The sequence below is a fragment of the Arabidopsis lyrata genome (assembly GCF_000004255.2).
Source record: "Arabidopsis lyrata subsp. lyrata unplaced genomic scaffold ARALYscaffold_1, whole genome shotgun sequence".
Classification (NCBI taxonomy): domain Eukaryota; kingdom Viridiplantae; phylum Streptophyta; class Magnoliopsida; order Brassicales; family Brassicaceae; genus Arabidopsis; species Arabidopsis lyrata.
In genome coordinates, this window is record NW_003302555.1 from 11,199,114 (window position 1) to 11,221,918 (window position 22,805).

The following is a 22,805-nucleotide window of genomic DNA, read 5'->3' on the forward strand; positions in this document are numbered from 1 at the left end:
ATAGTAAAAGAAAGTCATATAACTTATAAACCTAAATTTAGGAGATGAGAAAGAAAGATTGAAAATCGAACAACTAAACATATTTCTATCTTAACATTCTCTTCTCATTGGCAATGAGGATGACCTTGAGAGTGATTCTGTTGTTTCTGTCTGTAGCCTTGAGAAAGTTGTTGAAGATATTGAAGCACAAGGTCGCAAGATCGGTGTTTCAACACTGCTAGAATTTTCACAAGATCCGCGAATAAGCTGCAGCTCAAGCTCGTTACCTTGAACTGGAGATGTTTCGGAAACATCAAGAACCTGGTCATTGTATTCATCAACAGATGCAATTGTGCTTGTTTCTGTTCGAATAGTTGAATCATCACCGTATAACCCATGTCTTCTTTTCCTTCTGGTTGCTTTTCCCCAACCATTTATTGTCTCTCTTACCCTTTGAGGTAACAATGCTGCCTTGTAGTTTGTTCCCATCTAGAAATAATTTCGTCTTGTTTGTGAGTTTTAAGAACTACTGTAAGCAGAAGCTCCAAAAGTATTTTACTGAAAATGTTACCTGAGTGACAAGTGCATAGAGTGGTAGTGTGCTGTAGCTACATAAAAATTGTCCAGAAAACCTACAAAACATAAGAAATTAATAAACCGTCGTAAACTATATGAAACACACACACATTAGTCTCATGACTTAAACGAGAAAACTTGATTACCCTAGAATAAGTCGCAAGTAGACAAGTAAATAATTCCTTAGGAAGCAAGAATTGTATCCAAATTGCCACTGAAGAAACAAGAATAGATTATGTCATTATAAGAACAAAATTTTAAAACGTAAGAATGTACTATACATTTATTTTTTTATCATGCATATATGGCAATTAAGATGATAGATTGACAAAAACTTACCCAAAACCAGAAGAAGGAAGCCAGTTCAAAAGCATTCTGTAGGAAACAGAAAGCACATATATATGTTATTACAAAACAACAAATTTCCTCTGTGACTAACATAGATGAGAATAAGTTTTACAGACCTGAAACTGAATGAAGTGGATAAGAGATAATAGTAATTCTGGTTTCTTGAACCAAAAAAGTTCATCACGAGGTCTCAACTTTATACCAGAAGCATATTCTGTTATCCCAGCGTTCTCCAATGCTAAAGTTGCGATGACATGTTGCAACTTTGCACCAACCAAAAGAACAAGCTGTTGAAAAAATAAGGATGCAAAACCATCAGAGAAATGATATAAGACTCAATTTCTAAAGAAAAAAACAAAAAAAAAAAGAGAAACATGAAGTGGAAATATAGTTCTTACAGTGATTGGAATGATCGCTAACCAGAAATAAAGATTTGATCCTACATTATAATATCAAATAAACTCTTGAAATGACACACAAAAGAATAGTACTAATTCACAAGTACTTTTCACTATGATGTTTTACAGTGTCTAATTCATTATTAACTCAGTATATACACACCTTTTATGTTGAAAAGCATGAAACCAACTACAAAACCCCAAAGTGGCCCACTGCAAGAGATCATCAAAAAATATTCAGTCGAAATAATGCATCATTACCACTCAACATTATGGTTTTAAATTATAATTAGTTTGTATATTGAATGAATAATGGCCAAAAGTTTTATATGGTAGCAAGTTAAACTTAGAACAAGAAATAAAAGAAGTTCTACAACTCTTAAGTAAAAAAAATGTACGTACCACACTATTTTTCTAAGGAAAAGAGGTAACTCACCTGACGCCAACAATCTTTTGGAATTCTTCTTCCATAGAGCGGATCATATAACTATGAAAATCGTATGTCAATGTTAAGTGATGGTTCTGTTTAAAGGAAAATAAAAATGATTATAATAACATAATAGACATACGACAATATGAATGGAAATAACACCAAAAGTTATATGAAGGTGTACAATCCAAAAAGATGTGAAAAAGATTGGCAAACTTTTAGTATATATCACCCAAACGTTTCAAAATTTTGCATGGATATATTTAATCATTCAGATCTACTAGGTTACACCTCAATATTTTCTTGCCTTATTTAAAACTCTTACTACAAAAGAAACGATTTTCAAGAGTAATAAGCTTCATCATTTTTACCACATCAAACATGTACATTGTGAGCATGTAAAGAAGAAAAAGAGTATAACGGAAAGTGAAAAATTTCAATGACATGAGAGTAGCACGCACCATGATGAATCCCTTGCGGAGTGTAAGATAGTCAGAACGAACAACAGAATGTCCAAACTGTCTGAAGAAACATATCTGTAAGAGCAATTGGGTATCATAATAGGTAAGAGCAAACATATTACTATATTAGTAAAATTTTAAATGACTTATCATCATATTTACCTTTGTTTTCAATCATGCATCAAATGTAGAAGAATATTAATATATAGCAAGTTTAAATTTCTTGAGGAAGTATAAACCTACCACCCATATGAGTAATCTATTCTTAACCAGAGGAACAGATGTATGATACTGGACAAATGTTGTTTGCCTTCGGAATATCTTTTCACGTGCGACCACTGCCAAAAATAAAGTTAACAAATTTTCTCATGTAAGATATGAAATTTCCTGAATAAATATATATACAAATATGAGATCGTGAGCTAAATTTGTAGTAACAGGTTAAATTGTCTAATGAATCTTTGTATAGAATCTTCAGTATCTAGTGTGAAAGGAGAAGATATAACCATCTATATATGCTCACCAGTTAAGCAATCATTTCGATCCATATGAACCTCATCTTCCCATATCCTCCATCTATGAATCTAAAAAAAATGAAAATCAAATTGAACTTGTACTAACATAGGAATCAGTACACTATCAAATGGAGTATATATACATCAAAATAATCTAAGAACTATACGAGGAGAAGCAAGAAACTCATAAATCTTATAATACATGAAAACTTCAGTAGAAAAGAATTGAAAAATAGTTGATAATACTACCTTCACTATTGCAAGAAGCATTGTCAAGCAGCTGTAAGTTACATGCGTGACTGCCATTATAAAAATGAAGCGATGCAATTGTTCCATGCCTTCATATGAAAGAAATGGCTCATGTCCCTGTTAAGTAAGTAGATAACGTTATGTGTGTGAAATTTTACTATATAGGGACAATATCATAAAATGAGATTAATAGATAACCTCGCTGCACGTATTCTCGCCTATGCCACTCAATCTTCTCCTCATAATGTGGAAGAAGAGAGATCTCGTTAACCGAGTCCGCTTGACAGATGAAATAGTACTTTCAAGTTCCTGATCATTAATCTCGGAGCGGGTACATGGAACAAATCTATCATTGTGGAAACTTGAAGAGACGCATATGTTAGCTATTGTGCTAGAGGTTGCTGTAAGAAGAAGCGATATGAACCCGAGCAGCATCAGCTCTGGAAAAGAAAAAAAGTTTCAAGATCCAATTTTAGGATAAAATATTATAAAACATATCATTAGAATTGCATGTTAATCCACCAACCTTCTTTCATTTTCTCCAATGCAGCAAACAAAGGTTTTCTCTTCGTCTCTTGCAACCACTGTGCCAAAACAAAACCCAAAATATTGCTCTATCAATTAATAGAGAAAACTTCAACCATTTGACATTTGATTACTGGGAAGATCAAAAGAAAAATAAAGGAAGTCTACTAAGTTAATGCTATAACTCTTTCCAAATTATAGAATGACTAAAAAATGCAAATATAAAGATTTATACTTACGTTACTAAGCCGATGAATGGAACGTTCAACGATCAAAGAAACAAATACAAAGACAGTCAACACTGTAGCAACGGACCAAGTTGGTGTTAACCCCAACGTTCTTTCGCTTGGTTCTGTTTCTTCTCTCATTTCTGCAACCGAATTCTTTACGAACAATCTTTCAGATGTTTCTTTCTTCGCGTGCAAGAAACCAAATTAGCTCCGAGGTTCAAGGTCGTATCGAGAAACTTTAAAACTCTTCTCATGCCAAAATTTTACAAGCTAATGACACACCGTTGACTTTATCTCAGTGCCTATCACCAGAGCTAATTAAGTCCTTTGCATCTTCCAAGAAAAACTCCCTCTATCATCTAAAACGTCCGAAACAGATATTTAAATGCAGTAACCAATTCAATTGAAAAATAAGATATTTTTTTGTAAATATATATGAAATGAAAAATCAGATAATTTTAAAAGAGTGGATAATTTTCTGTTTCGAGTTTTCTTAAACAATAGTATAGTCGTATAGATACAAACTTTCATTAATAAAATATAATTGAAAATATAGAAAATATAAAAATACTATTTCCCTCCATTTCACAGGATTCAAATCTTAATATAACAATATAACCAGATAAACACAAATCTCGATTTGGATCCCCATTCGTAAACATGAACCTTCAAATCTTCGCATTGTGATTTCTGATTTAAAACTTCAAAACCATTCAAATTTCTTAAGCTTGGATATTGTGAACCAAACCTTTATCAAACTAAAAAAAAAAATTGTGAACCAAACCTTTATCAAACTAAAAAAAAAAATTGTGAACCAAACGAAAAATTGGATCCAAAACGAACTGGCTTTACATATACGATCTATATGAATAATTGATCCTAAATACAAGATTAAACATTCAACGAAAAAGAAGAAAACAAATCAAACAAATGACAAAAAAAATGCGAGAACTTACATACGGGAAGAGAGGAGCAAGCGAGCTGAGCCGTCTTGTTTGCATAGAGAGAAGGGAAGTCTTTTTAATGCAAATGTTGGCTCAAGTGTCTCTCTCTAATGCAATTATCAGAATTTTTCTTCCATTTTTATAAAACATTTTTTTTTCTTTAACATTATAGTCGTAAGTTAATAACGATATATACATGCATATATGTAAATATATCTTAATTATTCTAAAAATATATTTGATTAATATTAGATATAAGTATTCTTAATTAAGAGTTTGCATCACCTCCTACGACTCTGGTTAATTATATAATGAAGATTTGGTTCAGTTAATTAAAAACAAGATGTGGACTGACAGCACAGTTATAGGATCTTGAGGAATCTAATTGGAAATCACTGGATAAATGCATGTGTAAAGACAGACCATTTATTAATAAATCAGGAATAACAAATGATTAAAAACAAATAGTGATAATAAAATTAGCGTTTCTACTTTCTAAGTATTTTGTTGTTGTTGTTGTTGTTGTTGTATGGTGTGTCATTGGAAGAATGGATTAACTATTTTACGATATTCTTGATAGGAAAGAAACACATCCGAATATGCCTACACATTTGGTGGTACAACAGTTTATTGGCTTCCAAAAGTGTAAAAGGTTGTAACTCTATTAAATGTGAAGTTGTAATGTTGTTGCGGCTTCGTGTACTATCGGGTAACGTGACAAAACTTTTGGTATTTTTAAAACGATTTATTTCATATGTTAATGTTATCATTAATTCATCATAAGTTAAAGTTTTGTACGATATGATATATGATCTTTGCTTCTGTTAGGACATCGTTGGTCCTTCTCACATGCTATATTGTTTTTCATGTCTATGGCCAACTAGCACGTATAATAAATATTTTTAGACAACCCGATGATCACCACAAATTTTTTTTTTTTTTTCTGAACTTCTTGTTAACCAAATATAAAATGTTATAACGATGCATACGATAATGTCAGATTATATGAAAAATACGTGCTACTAGTGAAAAAACAAAGAATATATACGTGCCACTAGGTGATCAATAGGTGATAATCTAGTTGAATTGACTTATCACGTAATTTGATAAAAGTTGCAAACCGAACATTATGGAGTAAACTTCGCATTATTATTAAAGTCAACCCCGACAAGCCAATAAGAATTGTATGGTGCCAATGTGCCATTTTGTACTTTTGTACTGTTTGATTAGAGATCACAAAAAATAAACAAAAGCCGAAGGAAAGTCCATCAAAATCATTAATTTGAACTAGTGGAAGAGAAATTTATCTGATGATCAGTAAATCAAAGTCATAAAGCAATTAAATGTTTATATATGTCAACACATAAGATTTTTTTTTTTTTTTGACATCATCCTTCTAGGCTTTTTTTAAAATGCCAACTAGACTTAAACTTATAATTTTGGAATCCAATAATCAGACACACGTAAGTAGAATTTAGCTTTGCATGTGAAACAATAAATAAAAAAACCTTAAAACTCTATATATATTTGATTGCTAAAAGTCAAAGTCAGCCTTACGGAAACTCTAGACAAAAGAGAGGGTTTTAACAAGTCTTCTTCGTCGTGTCTTCACCAGTTACAATTAAACACGTGTCATAAGCTTACTTTCTCCACCATTGTTAGAGCAACAGCAATGGTAGCTCTTAAAGGGTTCTAACCCATAGTTTCTTGCATTAAAAGGCCCAAATTTAAATCAAAACAGAAATAAAACCCAAAAAACGTTTCTAATTTAAGGTTTTTTTTGTTGCTCTAAGAGGCGCTACGTGTCGCCTTATCATTGGGACGAAAAGTGAGAAAACAAATTTTTTTTTTTTCTTTCGCGATTCTGTTTTTCTCGACCCTCTCTCTCTTCTCTTTGTTTTGTCTGATGGCGAATCGTGTTGAGCTTCAATTCCGGCGATGTACATCATCAAATCGGAAGTAAAAGGCAAAGCAACGTTGTAAACAATAAGCCGTGATGCTCATCTCCACCGTCGGCGTGGTCACCAACAGAAGTTCGTTGACCTAATCAGTGGGTTCTGCAAATCAAACCGGAGAGAAAGGCGATTCCAGTGGCTCCAATCACTTCCTCACAGTACGTTCTCTCTGAGATTAAAGTTTTGTATTTGATCTTGATTCGTGTATTGAAAGTTCTCCATATCATTTTTCAGATGAGGATTGACTTTGTTTTGGTTTTCTCAGTTTTTGTTGCTCTTGTGGTCTGATCCGTTCTTATAGCTGTCTTTTGTTTGTGAATAGACAATTCTCGGTTCATGCGGAGTTCAATTCTGGGCTTTGTGTTTGAGGATCAAACTCTGTTTCGATTAATGATTTCTCAGAAATTCAATTTGACTGAAATTGTTGATGATTTTGGGATTTTCTTTCTAGATTGCAATTTAATTCATATTTGAGTTAATTGAGATTTTGTTTGATGTATTACTAATGTCGATTCCGATTGAAACCGTTACTGGAATTTTCACATTCCTGTGAGACTGGTGATCAACTACTTTCATTTATGCAGGTGATCAAATTGTTAGCTAGGTATTACTTGAGTAACAGTCAAGCTTATAGTGCATATTATATCCTGTGAGACTGGTGATCAAATTGTTAGCTAGGTATTACTTGAGTAACAGTCAAACTTATAGTGCATATTATATCCTCAAAGGTACCCCTACATTCTTCCTTACTGTCTTATATGTGAACATTTCATATCTTGTTCTATTTGGAAAATCTAAACTTGTTTTACATTTGTAAATTGAAAGTTCAAAAATGACTCGGTCTCGGTATTTATTTGCATTCTCATCCTTTAAGTTGGATCTTCTTGGAGAGGCTGAAGCTGCATTGTTGACCAGTGAAGATTATGTTGAAGAAGTATATGGCGTTGCTTTTTACTTCCTTTATTAAAATTCTCCATATCCATGGAATTTGTACACATCATTTATCAAGCTAGTCTGCTGATCCACCAACATGTCATGCTGATTACAGGTGGTATAACGCATAAGAGGAGATTCTTGGGAAGAAAATGAATGTACTTTTAATTTGTTTTGTTTTCTTCTTGCAACAATATGATCAGTATCAAATAAAAATGTTTATAATTTTAAATTTTTTTTCTTTTTTGTTTTTTAAGAAACCTACTTAAAGATTCACCATTGGACAAAAAAAATTTTAAAAGTTCATCAAAAATTCTTAACTTTAAAATTTTCATAAAGTAAGATTAAAATATGTTTAAGGATCCTTTGAAGGATTCAACCATTGTTGTTGCTCTTACGTCCATGGTTCTCCAATCACTAAATCTCTGCACGATACTACTCTTCCTAGCGATTGCATCACAAGTTTCTCAATCTCTCCACTTCGAATTGCAATCTGGTCGAACAAAATGTATCTCCGAAGACATCAAAAGCAATTCAATGACCGTCGGGAAATACACCGTCGTTAACCCTAACGAAGCTCATCCTTCTCCTCCATCTCACAAGATCTCTATCAGAGTACTCTCTCAAAAATCCGAAATTTCATAATTTTTGATTTGTTGATTTGAAACGTGAATTTACACAGGTGACATCGAGTTACGGTAACACGTATCATCACGCGGAAGGTGTTGAATCGGGACAATTCGCGTTCACGGCGGTGGAGGCTGGAGATTACATGGCTTGTTTCACTGCCGTTGATCATAAACCTGAGGTTACATTGAGTATTGATTTTGATTGGAGAACTGGTGTTCAATCTAAGAGTTGGAGTAGTGTAGCTAAGAAGAGCCAAGTCGAAGTGAGTTTTAATGCTTTGAAGTTTGATTCATCCTATTGTTTGATCAATTAGATTAAGCAAATTGCTCTGAAATTGGATGTTACTTCTTTAGGATTTGTTGTATAAAAGCTAATTTGTATGAAAGGTTTGTTTTTGATCGATAACTCTGGTTTTAAGACTAGCTTTTGTGTCGAACAATATTGATGTTATTCTCATATCCATGCCTCTTTGATGATAAAGCTAGATTTTTCCATGCTTCTTTCTGTATTGTGTTTGTTTGTACCAAGGTTATGGAGTAGTGTGACTAAGAAGGGTTTGAATGTTTTACATCATATTGTTGGCAAAAACTCATAGTCTTGTGTGAGTTTGGTAGTTGCTCAATTAGATAAAGATATGTTAAAGGTTACTTCTTTGGGATTTGTTGTAGAAAGAGTCTCAGAATACAAATGAATTGGGAAAGATTTTGGTTGAGATTGATAACTCTGGTAGCTTTTGTGTTTGATGTTATTCTTATGATCTTATCTCCATGCTTCTTTGATGATTGAACTAGACTCTTATGCTTCTGTGTTGTGTTTGTTTGTATAAAGGTTATGGAGTTTGATGTAAAAAGACTGATTGAAACCGTCAACTCTATTCATGAAGAGATGTTTTATCTCAGAGAAAGGTAAAGAAAGATTGATTTTTTTAGTCTTTCCGTTGGTTCTTCTATAGGCTCTCCAATATCTAACTTTTCATTCCTTGAAACATGTGGACTTGTGCTTGTATTGTTTGTGATGAGTTTTGTCTTCCTCAGGGAAGAAGAGATGCAAAATCTGAACCGGGCTACAAACTCGAAAATGGCGTGGTTGGGTTTCCTCTCTCTTTTCGTATGCTTAGGAGTCGCGGGAATGCAGTTTTTGCATTTGAAGACGTTTTTCGAGAAGAAGAAAGTCATCTAAGATGGTTAGATGAAACAATCCCACTCTTTTCTTTTCCCAACTCACGGAATCTTCTATTCCCCCTGAGTTTTGTACATTTTAGATCTTTGCCTTTGAATATGTACTCTCGAAACTGGAGATTAAATGAATGTGAAAGTATTGCCCTTTTTTCTGTCAGCAGAAAGCACACTGGGAATTCAGTTTATAGATTATATTTAAAAAACATGACATAGGCTTAGTCACACAATATAGTAGAGTTTTTTTATTCAAGCAAACTAAGCTTAAGAATCTGCATGTTTGATTCAAGCAAAATAAGGAAAAAAAAAACAGGAAATGAAGCTAAAAAACCTGAGATCCATTGTTTCAAAGCTTGTTCTTTGATCGACATGCAACAATTGTCGGGCGATGACTCCTCTTAAATTGTGTAATACCCTCAAGGCAAAAAAGCCTATACATCACCATGCAAGAATGCATTAGTGAACATTATAGATGGCCAATATACCAGATCAGGTCAAGGCTTTGTCTCATTTCAGTTCTTGGCGTGCGGAACCTATTCATTGCGGAGTCAATCGGGTAGGCCTTTGAAATTTCATGAAGCGTTACACGAGATGGCAGGTAGCAAATTGTACATTGCTAGAGGTTGTCTTCCGTGGCTGGCTTCCCTGATCGAATCGGAAAAGTCGGATTGCAGGTGAGCGTTGTCTGCTCTTCTCTCTGCTATTCCGAGTTTGTATCTGGTTGTTTGACCTCTATCAGGTTGTGAACTTACTCTCATTGGTCTTTCCCTTGGAAGAAAAGTTTATAAGAGTTATAAGAGTCACAAGAAAGAAGTAGACTAAGATATGAAGTGACTCCAACTGAAACAGAGTTTTTGACTACACAAAAATAATAATGAAGATTCTCACTCAAAAAGAAAGTCATAACTCATAGCCATTTCAATTTTTTAGTGAAGCGTGCCCGACGTGACGTGATTCTTACCCGAATCAGAACTGTGTCATTTTGTCTTTTATGTTCAAGTGTTAGAACATTTTGGGAAAGAAGGTGTGTTTGGGAGCTGGTGATTTCGTGTATTGTTGTTGTATACACTCAGACACAATCAAGACAAGAAAATCTTTAACTAGATAATGGAGCCCATATTGAAGAAGACATTACAAATTCTCAAAATGTTCACAACACACAAGTAGTCAGTTGAAACATTTTCTTGAACTCTTAAACAAGGCTCAGATGTGTAGACATCTAGTCAACTAGCTGACAACTCTTGACCCATAAGGAAAACATTGTAAAGCTATAGATATCGAGCGAATGAGATAATGTGTTGAGACACACCTCCACAAGCTACTTCTCTGGAAACAGTCTCAAGCAGAGTTTAATTTGGTGCAGAACTTAAGTACCGGACTTGCTTCTTTCTCCCAAATGAGTTCCAACACAAAGGACTCGTCTATCTTCACGCCTTGAGCTTCACAGGACTCTCTCCAGCCTTTGCCAAATCTCATTGTTCCGCTTATTTTATCCTGATAGAGATCCACCACCCGTTTTACTCCATCTTGACCCAGCAGAGTTATCTTCCTTGGCTTGTTGATGCCATTCACCTGCGTGAAACCGCGCGGAAGATACTGCGAAAAGATTGGATTATGAGGAAAAATAATATACTAATAGACAACCTTGAGGCATAGATGTTGAAGAAGCTTACCAGTTTGTAGGTTTGAAAAGCGGACAGTGTAAGAGTTAATGTCACAAATCGGTTTTGACTATATGAAGATGAACAGCAATACTTCCTTTTCTTGATCTCCAAGCAATCCTGTGAGATGTTCTTGTCTTCCATACTCTCCTCTTCAACTTCTTCGGATCTGCTACTGTCATCTCCGCTGCTAGAATTTGAGGAGAGGGACTTTACATCATCACTACCATCTGGACACTCACAACTGGATTCTGCAGGGCACAAAGAAAGAACAGGCTTTTCCCCTGTTCCAACCAGTTTAAACTTGAAGGAATCTCCAGCTTTTAATCCGTTGCCTTGGCAGAAACTGGCCCAGCCTCGTTTGATAATAGTAAAGCAGTGTGATTTGTAGTGTCTGAAGACTAAATTCCATTCTCTTCCCCATTCGTTCTTTAAAACTATCTTCTTGCATCCTTTGTCCAGACCATTTGAGCTCACAAAACTCTTCCTTAAATACTTCAAAACGACACATCATGTACACGAGTCAGACACTCTTCGTATAACAATATACAAATCAAGAAAATGTTCCAATGATCCTTTTGTTAGCAAGGAATGTGTGAGTTTAAGATACAGAAATAAACCAAATTTTTGTATTCACCAGCTTATCTTTGTTTATGCTTGAAGCAGTGACAGATCCCACCAAATAGGAACCGTGCGATGAAGATTCTGATTTTGGTCTATGTTCTGCAAGGTACAAACGCATGACAGGTGGTCCATGTTTTTGGACCAGTTTGAATGTAAATTGTTGATCTTGACTCATCCCATTTGCATCACAGAATCTTTTCCAACCAGGTCTGACATAAGTCTGGTTGCCTGCTTTGTTGTATTTCAAATTTAACTTCCATGTTCGTCCTTCTTCGTTAAGAAGAACAACCTTCTTACCGCTCATTTTGTCTAGACCGTTTGACCTCGCGAAACCTAGTGGTAAATACTGCAAAATACCATCGCAGACTAACAAATTTAAACCAATACTAAGAGACCTTTTGCTTAAAATGTGGATTCTAATCTTACCAGTCTATCACAGTTTAGGCTTGAAGCTGTGACATTAGCCACAAAACTAGAATGGTCTGATGAAGAGTCTGCTTTCTTTATTGGATTTTTCTTCACTCTCTTCTTTCTTGAACTGCTTCCTGTAAATAAAAACAATCAAAATTCTCAGTTTTGTATCTTTTCTACAGAATTTGAGTACATTTCATAGAGCAAAAATTTACCAATGTTGGTTTGATCATCATCCATGTTCTCTGCAGAGGCTCTGCATTTTGACCAATACTTCCTTTTCTTTACCTCCAAGCAATCCTGAGAGGTATTCTTGTCTTTAATATCCTCCTCTTCATTTTCTTCGGATTTGTTACCTTCTGAACACTCTAATGGGGTTTTGTGATGGTTGGATACTGTAGGGCACAAAGTAAGAACAGGTTTATTCCAGGTTCCAACCAGTTTAAACTTGAAGGAATCTCCAGCTTTGATCCTGTTAACTTGACAGAAACTGGTCCAGCCTTTTTTGAGAAAAGTAAGGTTTTGTTTGAAGTGTTTCAAAACTAAAGTCCTTTTTTCTCCCCTTTCATTCTTTAAAACTATCTCACTGCATCTTTTGTCCAAACCATTTGAGCTCACAAAGTTCCTTGGAAGATACTGCAAAAACGCCACATTATGCACAAAGAAAGACACCCTTTGCATATGAATAAACAAATCAAGAAAAAAAAAACACTTTTAAGTTCCAATGATCCTTCTTTCAGCAATGAGTGTAGTGAAAAACATAGTGTGAGTAGCATAAAAACCAAAGTTTGTATTCACCAGTTGATCTTTGTATAGGCTTGAAGGATTGACTGATCCCTCAAAACTAGAATGGTATGATGAAGACTCTACGTTCTTTCTTGAACTGTTTCCTGTGAATAAAAACAATCAAAATTCTCAGTTTTGCATATTTTCTACAGAATTTGAGTACATTTCATAGAGCAATAGTTTACCGATGTTGGTCTGATCATCATCCATGTTTTCTACAGAAGCTCTGCATCTTGACCAATACTTCCTTTTCTTTATCTCCAAGCATGTCTTTGAGATATTCTTGTCTTCAATATTCTCCTCTTCAATTTCTTTAGATTTGCTACTGTCATCTCCGCTTCTAGGATTTGATGAGAGGGTCTTGACATCATTGGGACACTCTAATGGAGTTTTGTCATGATTAGAATTTGTAGGACACAAAGAAAGAACAGGTTTCGTCCAGGTTCCAACCAGTTTAAACTTGTAGGAATCTCCAGCTTTGATCCTGTTTACTTGACAGAAACTAGTCCAGCCTTTTGTAAGATAAGTGACTGTTTTGTAATGTTTCAAAACTGAAGGCCATTTTATTCCCTGTTCATTCTTTAAAACTATCTCACTGCATCTTTTCTCCAGACTATTTGAGCTCACGAAGCTCCTTGGAAGAAACTGCAAAAAAACCACATTAAACACATATAAAGACACACTTTGCATATCAATAAACAAATCATGAAAAACCACTTATAAGTTCCAATATTATGCTTAAAGACCAAAATTTGTATTCACCAGTTGATTATTTCTTAGGCTTGAAGGACTGACAGATCCCTCAAAACAAGATTGGTCTGATGAAGATTCTGCAACTGATCTTTGTTTTGGTTTAGCTTTTTCGCGGCACAAACGGATGAGAGATGGTGCCGATTTTCGGACAAGTTTGAATGTATATTGGCCTTGCCTAATCCCATTTGCAGCGCAGAAACTTCTCCAACCGGATTGGATATAAGTATGCATGCCTGATTTGTCGTGTTTCAAATCTAACTTCCATGATCTTCCTGCTTCGTTGTAAAGATAGATTTTCTTACTGTTGATTTTGTTCAGACCGTTTGACCTCGCGAAACTTAGTGGTATATACTGCAAAATCCCATTACAAAGTTAGGTTAATGTCTCAAAGACTAAGAAAGAGATATTTTGGTTAAATTGTAGGAATCTAATCTGACCAGTCGATCATTTCTTAGGCCCCAAGCTGAGACTTTTGCCACAAAACGAGAATGGTCTAAAGAAGACTCTACTTTCTTTCTGGGATTCTTCTTCACTCTTTCACTGTTTCTTGAAGCTGAAAAAAAATCAAGAACCTCAGTTTTTCTTATTGTCTAGAGAGTTTAAGAACATTTCATAGAGCAAAAGCTTACCAATATTGGTCTGATCATTACGATCATCATCATTGCTGTTGTGAGATGATGTATAATATTGAATCTCACAACAACTTGGTCCTAAAGCTGTGACATGAAACACCATTTCTCCTTCATGTCTGAAAATGACAATGTCACCAATTCGGAGATCATGTGCAAAGGCAAAATCTTCCCACCCGTCGGTTAAATTCAAACCGTCCATCTTCACTAACCAAGTTTTCTCTGACGCGTCTGATCTCAGTTTCGCAATCTTGTTTTGATCGTTTTTTCCTTCAACATGCTTCGAGAAGAAAGCAACAGGAATGTTCTGCAACAAACATGCAAACAAAATCTAAACAAATGAACTATGTTTAGCGATAACATGCTCTGAGATATAAGAAAACAGAGTAGAACAGAGTACGAGGTGAGTGCGAAAGCCTTGAAGAAGAGGCTTGAAGAAATGTGGTTTGATCGGAGAGTGTAGAAGAGATTGATCCGCCATTGTTGAACACCTCAAGAGAGAAAACCTCAATACAGGTGAGAACTTTATGAGAGAGGTTTCATAATTTAAAGACGTTCACGTTTGTCTCCTTCTTCTACGTCTTGAATCTCTCGAGGTGGGATATTGATGGTGAATAGTTTTGATTTAATGTTACTGATTAGTATTTTTCTTTTTCTTTTTTTCACTTTTTTACAGAAACTTTATCGTGTCAAAATCTAAAGCCAGATTTTCGACCTCTCCTATCACCATTTCTATCCAATAAAGTTATCTTTCCTCTGCTTTTCAGAGCCGTTGATCTTCGTGAAGAATCTTAGCACAAGAATCAAAATGATAACACAAGAAGACCAAGCTTAAAATTCTTTTTGAAATTATAAGGTGTGACTTGTGACAGTTATTGACACGAATGGGTTTATATACCTTGGAGATGAAGCTATCCATCTTATAGACTGCTGACGTCTTTTTAGCTTCTTTTCAATGTGCTAGTAATAATAAAGTGTTTAGTATAATAATACTTTGTAAAAATAAACATTTCTATGAATAATATAGTTTTTGATGACAAACAAAAATTGAATAATGTAGTTTTCACAATCTTTACATATTATCCATGTTCATCCCCATCTATTCATTAGTATAACTCTCTCTTGAAATCGTTTAATTAGACCAAAGTTTTGAACCGGATTAGGTTAAGCTGGTCGGGCCGGATATTTTGATGTTCTCTAATAAAAATACATATTTCTTTGATATTTTGATGTTCTCTAATCATACTTACTTCGTACTCAAATCATTTTGTCATTAATGAATTACATCCAAGCCACATACCATTCTCAAATCTAACTAATAGCATCGCATTCTGAAGTCGTTCATAAGTTGGCGGCTACTCCTCACTATGTTTCTGGTTATCTCGTTTCAGATATATGAAAGGATTAACAAAGCCCTCTCTACCTTCAAAATCTCCAACAAAAAGACCTCTACTTCAGCTGCTTCACCGTTTCTGGTGCGAACTTATGTGTGAGTCAAAAGTTCTTCCATCTTTTTGACTCAATTATTTAGTTTCTTGTTTGGCTTTGGCTACTTCTCACACTGATTTTATTTTACGTATAGCCGACAATTTAAAAGTTTAACCTAAAATTATAACTAAAATCCCAAGTCTGAACTATACTAGAGTTTTCTACGTCTAAAGATCTACTAGTAGCTCTCTAAAAATGGTAATGCAATGTGTATATTTCACCTAAATTCAATGTATAATAATCTTTTTGTAAGTAAACCTCTTCAATTATCATTTGACACACTGCGATGGGTCCCTTACTCACATAGTCACATGCGAGTTATTTACTTAATCTGTTGGTTTTACTGTTAATATCTAACCTAAACTTCTTTCCTCTCTATTCTCTGTTTCTTGGAAATTCCTTCATATTAAAGAACCTTTAGAGAGAGCTGAGATACTACGATAGGGGTTGTTTACTCTTATGGATCAATCGATTTATTAAATGCTAGATAAATAGATAGCTCCATTCTTTAGTCATGACACATCACACTCACATCTCTTCTTGTTTCTTTCTTTCAAAAGTTTTCTGTTCAATTTAATGGCGGCTTGTTGTGTCTTCCTCGGATCGATTCTCTTGGCCATAATCCTCCTGATCTTCTTCTACCCACCGGATTTACCTAAGGTCAGTCTCTCTTCCCTCACCGTGACGAAGTTCAACTCCACCGGAGATCATATTTCCGGCTACTTGAATATGCAGTTTCAAGTCCTAAACCCAAACTTGGTGACTGATTTCTTCTACCACGACGTTAACTGTTCAGTTTACCATGACAAGGACCATCTGGCCTCGACCATGTCCCCGGGCTTTGTTCATCCAGCAAGAGAGACAAGACAGATCAGTGTCACCGTCCATCTCACGCCTGGAACTACTGCCAGAGGAATCGGCGATGACTTGGCCACTTATGATTTTACAGAGTTCGATGTGAAGCTGACTATCCTTGTAAAATCGCTATTTCGGTCGTCCGAGTTCGTTGAAGTTTCATGCGATGACGTGACAGTGGGTCTCCTGCCTACGATTGGTGGTCACGGCAAGATGATTGGTCCGGCAAGGATCTGTCAGGTGTCCTGATTTCTTAACCAAAGAGTATATATCTTTGTCCTAATTTCTCAACCAAGTACAGATCTTTGACTACGAGCATGTAAAGACTTGGGAAATCTTAATTATGAATGTTAAAGTGTTGCCACTTCAATACACACATCGTACTTGAAATACAAGTAAACACTTGGGCCATTACAAAGGAATCAACCATCATATATACACACAATCACGATGAATTATGTTTTTTTAGTATATTAATGAGAAAGTTTGTATGAGATGATCAAAATGATGGCGAGAATGAGAGCCACGATTACCGAAGTAACAATCCACTTGTTCCTTGTCATTCTTCTTGACATAGCCGTCAACACCTTCTTGCTCTTGTCAATGGCGTCATCCACACCATGAAGCTGTGACCCAAAATCAGAAAATTTAGCTTCTCAATGATCAAATTCAAGCAAATCATTGTCACTGATAGATACCAAAAGCAACCCTAGTAATTGTGGTACCTTGTTGTGCGCATGAAGGAGGGTTTGTCGTTGCTGACTCAAATCTTGGACAATTGAGATGCCAACCTCTTCTGTCTCCAGCATTAGTCTTCTACTCTCCCTGATTCGGTCGCTGGATTGGTCAAGCCTCTCCACTGACATTGCCAATCTTCCTCTTTGGTCAGCAGATACCTGAAATGAGGACAATAATGTAAATCGCAAAAATGTCTCTGCCATCTAAAAGTTTGTGCAAAGATGAATATAAAGAAGGGTCCCTCAGGACACAGAAGCTTAACTGATGCGAGTTAATTAAGACAACTAAGATAATGAGAAAACTAGAGTTTCTATTTAGGAGTTAGGAGCTAGGAGCTTACTGCATGCAGATCTGCAATTCCCGATTCCATCAATTCTTCACGAGAAGACTGCTTAGCATCTGCGGACGAGACTCGTTTGAATTCCTTCTTCAATTGGTTCAGATCAGATTTATACTCTCTTAGTTTAGAAAGACACACAGCTTTAGCACTCGGCTGCAAACTTCTAGCCTCAAGATCCATTTTCCGGATCTAAAAAAAAACACAAGCATATACTGATCTTAAAAAAAAAGAAGAAGAACACAAGGGTATAAACATTAAAGCAAGTTAAATGCAAATACCAAGACATCAGCTTCTTCTATTCCAGACTTAATCTCAGCAATCTTCCCCTTCTTCTCTTCTGCAAACGCACATAACAATATCTAATCAAACCTCTAATATGGTTCTATGGCACCGCAAACGAGCATGTTTATAATAAAAAAAACTCCAAGAAAGACAGTGGTAAACATACACTAAGAAAAAAATGAAAAAACCAACTTAATAAACTTCTGCAGCTACATAATTAGGTTCTCATATTCAGTCTTGATCCCTTAACAAAACTACTTATCACCAATCCAAGCAATGACATTCCCAGATGCTACAGAACTCGTCAAATCGTAAACAAGCTAAAACGATTAGTAAAGAACACTCATCCACAAGCTACTTTCCAAATACACCCCAAATTCGGGTAAATCAGACAGAAAATTTTCGACACTTAGGTATATACATACTATGCAGAACAACAGTAATCGACATAGATTGAGAAACAACGTAATAAATCTATGCAGCTACATAATAACTATCTTGAGCTAACTAGGTTTTCAGATTCAGAAACACTTATTAATCTAATCCAAGCAATGAGATTAGATCCTATGTCTCAGGTAAATTCGAAGATCTCGCGTTCAAGATCCGAAATCGAGAGCGTCTAGATTTTACCTCCGTCGGAGAGAACCGATGCAGAGTGACATTTTCTGGAGAGATTGGTTGAGAGCTCGCAGTATTGGCGCTCGTACCCTTCAAATACGTCGCTCATCTTCTTCAATTCAATGTTTCGATCTCAAAAATTCGACTGATCAAAAAAATCTGGTGATTTTCGATTTGGATCGGATCGGATCTAGAAGCAAACAGTTTCCTCAGAAAATCAAACAACTCTTCTTCTTCCTTCGATTTTTTTTCTGCTCGGGGAACAAGAAGGAACAAACAAACAATCAAAGCGGTGCGTTTTATCTGGCACGTGTCAGCTACTGTGTATTTCAACTATGCTGCAATCGATGAAAATGTAGGTGAGACAAACCAAACCGAACCAAACCGTAGATTTTTTCATTTAATCGTGTGACCGAACCGTTCATAGATTGAAAGCTATGTGGGACACTTTCATAGTCTCATGGAAACATTTACACTGCCCCAGCTACAGACCTCAGAGGCTAAGAGGTCAAGTGATTCTCATACTATATTTAGTCAAGTGAACAAAAATATAGTATGGGGGTAACAAGCAGAGATTCTCATACTATATTTAGTCAAGTGAACAAAACCAACATATATTATAGAAATTCCATGAGGGATTGTTTGTGTACATCCACATTCATCTACTCAGTCATTTTATTCTACAAGGTAGGAAAACTTGGGGATCTTATAGCTCGTTCTTGACCTTTGCATCCCCATTTGGTAACACACTTTGCGATTGCGCCAGCCGTTTCGCTTCCTGAATTTGACGATAACTATTTAATCACCTTGACTTCATGAAGATGTATAGACTAGAGAAGTTAACAACTTACAGCGGCAGAACTAGCACGGATTTCTCTATACATATCGACTTCATCAGGAAAAGTCTGTTCAAGCTCCTCCAAAATATGTTTTCTCAAATCCTATTTATAACAAAATGTTGATTAAGAGAGTCACCTTAAAAATCAGATACTCAAATAAAGAATCAGTAGAAAAGGAGTTACCTTAAAAGCATCAGTCTTGCCCTTTGTAACTTGATTTCTAGCTATGCAGCTATTAAGAACATCTTTCGTAAACTCATCCGGGTTCTTCCCATCATCAATCAAGCTAAACCAAAATGCAAACATAAGAAAGCAAGTAAAGGTGTCTATCATCAAATGCATTCTAAGAAACAACAAGGCCTAGCTCTCACTTAAGAACTTCCATGGGGACTTGAATGTTGCATTTCTCAGACAACTTAGTCATGTTATCCAGCTCCATCACAAGAGAGTTACTGCAAATATACACACACATTCATTCAAACAATAATCTTTGGAACAAACACTGATGAGTAGAAAAGAGGAGTTAATTACAGGCGCTGGAGGAGATGGAGCTGAGACGCGGGTGTGAAAGAAGTGACGGTAAGGTGTAACTGATGAAGGACTCCCAAAGTTTTTTCAATAGAGTTTATGACTTGGCTCAGATTCTCCTTTGAATCATCAGCAACAGTTGAAGTCCCGTCATTGGTTTGATATCTAATCGTACCATTGCTTCCACTCCCACCAATCCCTGCACTTGTGTTCTGTGCTGGATCCATCACAAGCTGACACAAAATATAAACTTGTATCAATCTTTGATCTCTGACCTGATGCGTAAGCGCTAACAAAGCAACAACAAGAAACGCAATTTTCGATCTCAAATTAAAACGCAAATTCGTAGGAAACCCGTTCAAGTTTTTCGATCGATTGGAGTGGATTTTGTTCTTAAATTTCCAATTTTTGATGAAATTACACAAAAAAAGACTCAAAGAAGAGATGCCCAGATCAAGAAGCATAACAATAACAAGAACCATTAGCGTCGAATCAAGATTCGTAATTACCTACAACAGAGATGGGTTTTGCGAGAGAGAGGTAGAGATGCTCCGGACGAATTAGGTTTTCCTCCGAGCCTAACCGTGAAAAAGGACCGACGAAGCCAGGGAAGGAAGTGGAAGATATTTGGACACTTTTGATGACGTGGAATATTATCTCGTCTCTGTTTCGTTCGTACTTTTACATCATTCTTGATTAAAATTTAAAATAGAAATGACAGATTTAACAGAGTGATTCATCCAACACAACAATAGGCATTCTCTAAAGTTTGATCTGTTTAATCGATTTGTTTGTCTAACACGAACAGTTTGGTCCATTCCAGAGAAAGAGTTAGTAGTATTACACTAAGTTAATTCTCTTTTTTCTACGACATAAGCTTTAAGAACTCAAAACAATAAGCAGAACAAATCGAGAAGATAAGACTGCTAGGTGAAAATCCTCAGTTTTTCAATAGAGACTGTACTAAAACGTACGTTGCCGGGATGATGACGGATTCTCTTCAGGAAGATTGAGTAATTGCTGAATCTGGTAATGAGCCTGCAAAGATAATAAACATAATCACTACCCAATGACACTTCACATCTAATGCACAGTTACTATGCATAGTGATTTTCTAGTCTAATCCAACCTCATCAGACAAAAAATTGACTACTATCACAAAGCAAGATAAGAACTTGAACTTACCAGTTTGATGCGCCCTTTGATCTGCGTAATGACACCAGTATACTCTTCTAATTGTCTGTAAACATAAATACCACCATTTACATAGCATCAATAATCAGTCACTATAATGCATTCCACTGGACAACTCATTCATCATATACAATGATACAACCATGTTTTCCTTGGATCCATCCAGAAGCAACCAACAATCTAAGGCAAATAGAATTTTGAAAGCTTTGAGAAAAGTAGCATGTGAAGCAAGAAAAGCAAAGATTTATCTTACTTTTTAGTTCTTTCCTCCTTTTGTGCAATATAGTCAAGAGCTTCTTGCCGAGTGAACTCCACATAAAATCCGAGGCCTACATCCATGAATATGTGCTGAGTATCTGGCCTGAACTCAAATACAGACACCCAAATCAGGTGTACACGAAGTCAGAAGCAAATCTGGTAGAAATCATCTCCAATTTTAATCCGCAGTTATAAGTGACTTACACTTCAGCTTGCATGTAAACTTCAGAACCAAGGTTGACCATTGTTTTGAGACTATTCACAGCATTTTTCTCCAGAGTTTCTAGGTTTTTCCGCAAGTCAGAGCTAGAGTGGGAGTAACCGTTAAGGAAACAAGAATATTCCAACCGAATCAGAGTTCACTAGAACAGCAAAGCATTGTCAACAACTACACCAAGAGGAGTTCCTCTGGATTTCAGAAACACAAAACTAAGTCAAAAACCGACTGGTATATGAATCCGTCATCTTTGATGGGGCTAAGACATGGGAGAAGCTAACAAAACATTAAGGATCAGCTCCCCAAGATGCACATCTCGAGAAGCTAGAGTCTTCCCTATACAAAAGGATACAGTACTTTTTGTTCTTCAAAGATCTTGTCCCTGCAAAACCAACAAATGAAGAGACCACAATGAATAAACCTTAAAAGGCATGCAAACAAAACAAACAAACCTAATCCTACATACACTTTAACATCATACATACACTCTAAATTTTGATCTGAAAAGAAAGTTAATATCAATACCGTGAAGCAGTTGCATGTACAAGCTTCTGTTTTAAACCTTTATCAATAATCTCCTCCAACAACTGCAAATCCTTTTGACGTCCCTCCTCCATTACTGCAACGGGACCAAAACATATCAAGCTTAAGCTCTAACCATCGCCTCGCTTATTTGATGGACTAAGTCCAAAATAAGTTTCCAGAATCTTGAGTTGTTCATTTCAAAATCTAGAGTCACCTAACAATCAATATCTAAATACAAGCTATACAGAAATTGCATCGAACTAATACGTAGAAGCATTTCATCGAACAGGTGGTGAACATCCCCAAGAGAGAACAAAAATCACGCAATTATACTTGAAATATGAAAACCAAACTGGTTTCCAGACGAAATACTATCAAGAATACATTCAACTATATAGAAACCCAACTCGATAAACCCCAAAATTAGAGATACAGAAAACAGCAAAGGACCGAGAGGATTTGACTCACGAGTAAGGTGATGAAATAGTTCTAGACACGTCAAGCCCGAACGACGGTGATGCTTCTAGTGACAGCGATGTTACGGTGGTTGTGACGGCGAGTGGCGACGGAGACGAAGAAGAATAATACTTTGGTGGTTTTAAACCGGTTGCGATTACTTTTGGTTTTAATTTCAAGTCCTTTGAAATATAATTAAATTGCATAACAGCCCATCTACTTTTTAAACTTACTATTTACGCCCAAGATTTTCAA

The 22,805-nt window shown here is 35.8% G+C and overlaps 6 protein-coding genes across 7 annotated transcripts; 1 reads left to right on the forward strand and 5 right to left on the reverse strand.

The window, feature by feature from the left end:
* Positions 1-49: 49 nt before the first annotated feature.
* Positions 50-4,863, reverse strand: LOC9326709 (MLO-like protein 14). Its single transcript, XM_002893339.2, has 16 exons — positions 4,668-4,863; positions 3,721-4,070; positions 3,483-3,540; positions 3,155-3,396; positions 2,957-3,073; positions 2,716-2,776; positions 2,436-2,530; positions 2,193-2,267; positions 1,738-1,823; positions 1,465-1,514; positions 1,302-1,342; positions 1,020-1,190; positions 895-930; positions 702-769; positions 551-611; positions 50-468 (listed from the first exon to the last, which is right to left on the reverse strand). Exons 2-16 carry the CDS (start codon positions 3,847-3,849, stop codon positions 91-93), a joined length of 1,668 nt encoding a protein of 555 aa, XP_002893385.1. The 5' UTR covers positions 3,850-4,070; positions 4,668-4,863; the 3' UTR covers positions 50-90.
* Positions 4,864-7,911: 3,048 nt separating this feature from the next.
* Positions 7,912-9,508, forward strand: LOC9326710 (transmembrane emp24 domain-containing protein p24delta9). Its single transcript, XM_002890602.2, has 4 exons — positions 7,912-8,158; positions 8,226-8,435; positions 9,002-9,078; positions 9,208-9,508. Exons 1-4 carry the CDS (start codon positions 7,946-7,948, stop codon positions 9,350-9,352), a joined length of 645 nt encoding a protein of 214 aa, XP_002890648.1. The 5' UTR covers positions 7,912-7,945; the 3' UTR covers positions 9,353-9,508.
* Positions 9,509-10,465: 957 nt separating this feature from the next.
* On the reverse strand, positions 10,466-14,803 carry LOC9329448 (B3 domain-containing protein REM17). 2 transcript variants are annotated; one of them, XM_002893341.2, is made up of 11 exons: positions 14,613-14,803; positions 14,213-14,519; positions 14,021-14,136; positions 13,593-13,934; positions 13,016-13,475; positions 12,843-12,934; positions 12,260-12,680; positions 12,060-12,178; positions 11,647-11,979; positions 11,022-11,504; positions 10,466-10,944 (listed from the first exon to the last, which is right to left on the reverse strand). In XM_002893341.2, the coding sequence occupies exons 1-11, from the start codon at positions 14,691-14,693 to the stop codon at positions 10,687-10,689; spliced, it is 3,012 nt and encodes a 1,003-aa protein (XP_002893387.1). In that variant the 5' UTR covers positions 14,694-14,803; the 3' UTR covers positions 10,466-10,686. The 2 variants fall into 2 exon arrangements, with proteins under 2 accessions (XP_002893387.1, XP_020870941.1); XM_021015282.1 differs by lacking the exons at positions 12,260-12,680; positions 12,843-12,934 and having other exon boundaries at positions 14,613-14,802.
* A 2,072-nt stretch (positions 14,804-16,875) lies between these two features.
* On the reverse strand, positions 16,876-18,921 carry LOC9326712 (vesicle transport v-SNARE 12). The gene is made up of 5 exons (XM_021014847.1): positions 18,546-18,921; positions 17,912-17,970; positions 17,634-17,822; positions 17,281-17,451; positions 16,876-17,181 (listed from the first exon to the last, which is right to left on the reverse strand). Exons 1-5 carry the CDS (start codon positions 18,640-18,642, stop codon positions 17,029-17,031), a joined length of 669 nt encoding a protein of 222 aa, XP_020870506.1. The 5' UTR covers positions 18,643-18,921; the 3' UTR covers positions 16,876-17,028.
* Positions 18,922-19,121: 200 nt separating this feature from the next.
* Positions 19,122-20,592, reverse strand: LOC9329450 (mediator of RNA polymerase II transcription subunit 10b). The gene is made up of 6 exons (XM_021014848.1): positions 20,410-20,592; positions 19,904-20,133; positions 19,744-19,824; positions 19,556-19,658; positions 19,385-19,474; positions 19,122-19,311 (listed from the first exon to the last, which is right to left on the reverse strand). Exons 2-6 carry the CDS (start codon positions 20,125-20,127, stop codon positions 19,240-19,242), a joined length of 570 nt encoding a protein of 189 aa, XP_020870507.1. The 5' UTR covers positions 20,128-20,133; positions 20,410-20,592; the 3' UTR covers positions 19,122-19,239.
* Positions 20,593-20,658: 66 nt separating this feature from the next.
* LOC110225346 (protein UXT homolog) lies at positions 20,659-22,689 on the reverse strand. The gene is made up of 7 exons (XM_021014850.1): positions 22,563-22,689; positions 22,095-22,188; positions 21,922-21,951; positions 21,557-21,658; positions 21,348-21,455; positions 21,086-21,140; positions 20,659-20,938 (listed from the first exon to the last, which is right to left on the reverse strand). Exons 2-7 carry the CDS (start codon positions 22,184-22,186, stop codon positions 20,864-20,866), a joined length of 462 nt encoding a protein of 153 aa, XP_020870509.1. The 5' UTR covers positions 22,187-22,188; positions 22,563-22,689; the 3' UTR covers positions 20,659-20,863.
* Positions 22,690-22,805: the final 116 nt, after the last annotated feature.

Coding starts and splice junctions, on each gene's coding strand:
- LOC9326709 (XM_002893339.2), bottom strand. CDS start 3,849: ATGAGAGAAGAAACAGAACCAAGCGAAAGAACGTTGGGGTTAACACCA. Junction 3,541..3,720: donor CCATTCATCGGCTTAGTAAC/GTAAGTATAAAT, acceptor GTTTTGGCACAG/TGGTTGCAAGAGACGAAGAG. Junction 931..1,019: donor TCCACTTCATTCAGTTTCAG/GTCTGTAAAACT, acceptor TGTTTCCTACAG/AATGCTTTTGAACTGGCTTC.
- LOC9326710 (XM_002890602.2), top strand. CDS start 7,946: ATGGTTCTCCAATCACTAAATCTCTGCACGATACTACTCTTCCTAGCG. Junction 8,436..9,001: donor CTAAGAAGAGCCAAGTCGAA/GTGAGTTTTAAT, acceptor GTTTGTATAAAG/GTTATGGAGTTTGATGTAAA. Junction 9,079..9,207: donor ATGTTTTATCTCAGAGAAAG/GTAAAGAAAGAT, acceptor TGTCTTCCTCAG/GGAAGAAGAGATGCAAAATC.
- LOC9329448 (XM_002893341.2), bottom strand. CDS start 14,693: ATGGCGGATCAATCTCTTCTACACTCTCCGATCAAACCACATTTCTTC. Junction 12,935..13,015: donor TGATGATCAGACCAACATCG/GTAAACTATTGC, acceptor TTTTATTCACAG/GAAACAGTTCAAGAAAGAAC. Junction 10,945..11,021: donor CTTTTCAAACCTACAAACTG/GTAAGCTTCTTC, acceptor ATCTTTTCGCAG/TATCTTCCGCGCGGTTTCAC.
- LOC9326712 (XM_021014847.1), bottom strand. CDS start 18,642: ATGAGCGACGTATTTGAAGGGTACGAGCGCCAATACTGCGAGCTCTCA. Junction 17,823..17,911: donor TAGAAGAAGCTGATGTCTTG/GTATTTGCATTT, acceptor GTTTTTTTTTAG/ATCCGGAAAATGGATCTTGA. Junction 17,182..17,280: donor TCCTTCATGCGCACAACAAG/GTACCACAATTA, acceptor TTTGGGTCACAG/CTTCATGGTGTGGATGACGC.
- LOC9329450 (XM_021014848.1), bottom strand. CDS start 20,127: ATGGATCCAGCACAGAACACAAGTGCAGGGATTGGTGGGAGTGGAAGC. Junction 19,825..19,903: donor CTCCATCTCCTCCAGCGCCT/GTAATTAACTCC, acceptor GTATATTTGCAG/TAACTCTCTTGTGATGGAGC. Junction 19,312..19,384: donor TCCGTGCTAGTTCTGCCGCT/GTAAGTTGTTAA, acceptor CGTCAAATTCAG/GAAGCGAAACGGCTGGCGCA.
- LOC110225346 (XM_021014850.1), bottom strand. CDS start 22,186: ATGGAGGAGGGACGTCAAAAGGATTTGCAGTTGTTGGAGGAGATTATT. Junction 21,952..22,094: donor GTACATGCAACTGCTTCACG/GTATTGATATTA, acceptor TTGGTTTTGCAG/GGACAAGATCTTTGAAGAAC. Junction 21,141..21,347: donor AAGGAGGAAAGAACTAAAAA/GTAAGATAAATC, acceptor TTATGTTTACAG/ACAATTAGAAGAGTATACTG.